The sequence below is a fragment of the Orycteropus afer genome, unplaced genomic scaffold (genome assembly GCF_000298275.1).
Source record: "Orycteropus afer afer isolate SDZICR_OR568_19922 unplaced genomic scaffold, OryAfe1.0 scaffold00964, whole genome shotgun sequence".
Classification (NCBI taxonomy): Eukaryota; Metazoa; Chordata; class Mammalia; order Tubulidentata; family Orycteropodidae; genus Orycteropus; species Orycteropus afer.
This window is the reverse complement of record NW_006922551.1, coordinates 451,169-454,543: the sequence shown is the minus strand read 5'-3', so window position 1 is coordinate 454,543 and position 3,375 is coordinate 451,169. Positions and strand designations below refer to the sequence as shown.

General features: G+C 33.0%; 2 protein-coding genes across 2 annotated transcripts in view; both read left to right on the top strand.

Annotated features, from left to right (window-relative positions):
• Window positions 1–2: 2 nt before the first annotated feature.
• Window positions 3–543, top strand: LOC122151965 (olfactory receptor 52A1-like; the record flags this gene model as incomplete). Its single annotated transcript, XM_042783361.1, has 1 exon — window positions 3–543. A coding segment is annotated over one exon (541 nt), but the record flags the coding sequence as incomplete, so codon positions are not given.
• A 127-nt stretch (window positions 544–670) lies between these two features.
• The window catches only part of LOC122151964 (olfactory receptor 52A1-like), a 30,910-nt gene continuing 28,205 nt past the window's right edge, over window positions 671–3,375 (top strand). The window contains exon 1 of the mRNA XM_042783360.1: window positions 671–718. Within this exon, the coding sequence (XP_042639294.1) occupies window positions 671–718 (48 nt within the window). The remainder of the gene's footprint in view (window positions 719–3,375) is intronic.

Sequence of the window (3,375 nt, the reverse complement as noted above, 5' to 3'; positions counted from 1 at the left end):
AGACATGCCACTATCTTCACCCACCAGCTAGTAATCCAAATAGGTACTGTGGTAATAGTCAGGGCTGCCATTCTTGTAGCTCCATGCCTAGTACTGATCAAGTGCCGGCTTAAATTGTATCACACAACAGTCATTTCTCACTCCTACTGTGAGCACATGGCTATTGTGAAACTAGCTGCAGAAAATGTGCAGGTCAACAAGATCTATGGTTTGTTTGTGGCCTTCACAGTTGCAGGGTTTGACCTCACAATCACTACTTTGTCCTACATTCAGATATTGACCACTGTTTTTGGTTTGCCCCAGAAGGAAGCTAGATTCAAAGCATTGGATACCTGCATCACTCATATCTGTGTCTTCCTCCAGTTCTACCTCCTGGGCTTCTTCTCCTTCTTCACACACAGGTTTGGTTCTCATATCCCCCCTTATATCCATATTCTCTTTTCTAGCATTTACTTGCTTGTCCCTCCATTTCTCAATCCACTTGTTTATGGTTTAAAAGTCAAGCAGATTCGTAGTTATGTGGTGAAAATATTCAGTCCTTAAAATACCTGATAATTAATATATTCATGATTTCTTTGTTCAACAATAATCACCTCTCAAAACAAACAAACGTCCACATTATTTGAGATGTTTTAATATTTCTTTTAGCTAGTTTCTGAAATTTATCAGCATGAAAATTGGTTTTCATGTCATCAAAACCTATGCCAGATATCATTCAGTAAGATTGTGGCTCCTACCTGAGTAATGAAAATGAGAAATGTATAAAGAACAACATTATGAATATGTATATTTCTTTAATTGTTAGTACCTTGTGGAGATTCTTCCTCTAAGAATCCTTCCACAGAAGGATTCATGAATTATGCATATTTTATATTGAAATTAAATGCACCGAAATCTTCCTGCTCTGGATTGATCAGTTACTCAATGAAAACAGGTTATTGACTCTATTACTGGTATCTCAATCTTTTTTTTTAAAAAGTGAGACAAAATGAATCTCAAATGTGTTCGTATTCAAAAACTCATTATGAATCTGATAAGGCAATAAAATCTAAACCTTTAAATATATTTCCAGAGTCATTCAGGAATTTGCAACACAAACTTCATGAGAATTAACTTGGTCTACCTTTCACGTCAATGCCGTTTCCATTATCTCTACCATTTGCTTATTTATTTAATTGAATTAGTGTTATCAAGTGTCTAAAATTTTATAATCATTATTTTAGAGAATAATGATATTCAACAACAACAACAACAACAAACAAGCTCATTGTCATCTAGTTGGATCTGACTCTTAGTGACCCCTCCTTGGGTTTCCAAGTTTGTATCACTAGGGAAGTAGATTGCCTATCCTTCCTTCTGAGAAGTGATTGGTGGTTTTGAATGGCTAGCCTTCTGATTACCAGTGGAATGCCTTAGGCCTACGCCACCAGAGCTCCCAGTGATATTAAACACAGTGGTTATTCTTTATAGATCTTGGGACTTTAATTCTTGGAAGAAAAAGAGAGGAAAAACAATTGCAGAGGCATCCATGAGATGTGGGATTTTCACAGAGATTGATATACAATAGTAAGTTTATTCATTTTGTTTTGTTTTGATTTGTTTTTGTTTTCTCAACTAGTGTGATTCTCAGGAATGAGGAATGAGGAATGAGGAATGAACAGCCAAAGATCTAAGGGACCATGATCCCAAGGTAGATATTTGAGGACATGTAAACTAGAGAATGTGGGTTAAGGAAATTCCACAATCTCTTTTTTTTCTTTTTCATTTTCAAATATGGATTTAATATAAGGCACAATTTTGAGATACAGAGAAATATGACTCAAGAGAAATGTGAATCAAGAATGGCCATAAATGCTTTGAAAAGTTGGTAGTACTTTATCCTCAAAATTATCATTGTAGAGTTTTTCTCCACATGAAAGGCACTTGTATATGAGTATGTGTGTATGTGTATTTGTGTGTGTGTTCTTGTCTATTTAGGCATTGTCAGCACATATTTCAGTGGATATAAAATAACACGTGCCCAATAAAATAATATATTTACAATTACTATACATTGAAAATTATAAAATTTCAAAAAAGAAATTATGAAGATTTAAAGAAATATCTATACTTCCACCATGGATTGGAAATCTCAATCATTTTAAAATGTCAATTCTGCTTAAATTGATCGGAAGGCTCAAAGGAGCCCTAACTAGAATCTTAGCTTTCTTTTGGCACCAAATGAGATATATAAACTAATTCAGGAATGGAATGTTGTATGAGAAAGGAAAGAAATGATCAATGTATGATTAGGACATGTGAAAAGGATCCAACATCTACTTTGAAGGTCTCCTTCCAGCCAAATTTATGACAGCTTGAGTATCAATACAAATAATGATGTATTAGGTTATAGCCTATGGGATAAACTCAGATTCCTTAAGTCTATGAAGTTATGAATAAAATAATATTAGAAGAAGAGGAGAAGCAAAAAAATTCCTTATAATACAGTATCAAAATGTATAATATAGAAGGAATAATGGACTAATATATTAATAGATAAATAATGGACTAACAATAATAAATATAGAAGGAATAATGGACTCATGGGAAGATGAGTAGTTATTTACACAGTATAAATACATATTTCCACACATTGCTTATGAATTAAAATTAGGAAAACAGAACTTTACAATTAAGAAAACTGGAGGGCATTCCTTTAAGCAAGTGCTCAAAATTAATATCATTAACACTAGAATGCAGAGGCATACTGTGATTCCTAATAAGCTACAGAGAAAGGTCACATTATTCTGTGATACTCAAAACAAAAACAAACAAAGCAAATGAACATAATGAGCAAACAAAAATAACCTGAATCTCATCATGAAGAAATATTGAAAAAATCCATGGAGGGATATTCTAAGTAGTAAATAGTTGTGTTCTTCAAAAATACCAAATCAAGAAAGATGAATGACTGAGGAACTGCCACGCACAAAAATAATCTAAAAGGCATTAAAATTAAATGCATTGTGCATTTCTGGATTGGATTCTGGACAAAATAAAATGTAGCCAGAAAAGTCCTAATGGGTACAGTTACCTAATTCTGAATATGGACTGTGGATTAGGTTATAGCATTATTTCAATGATAAGTTTCCCGATTTTGGCTTCGACATTATGTTTATGAACTAAATGTCCTTCTTGGAAAATACAGACTGATATATGTAAGTATAAAGGGGCGTCATTTGTCTAATTTACATAAGCAATTCAGAAAATAATAGAAATGTATATATGTATGTATCTATGAATCTATCTATCAACAATAGAAATACAAAGGACAAAAAAGGCAAAATATAAACAATTTGTGAATCCAGGTAACTGTTATAAGGGGTTTTCTTGTAC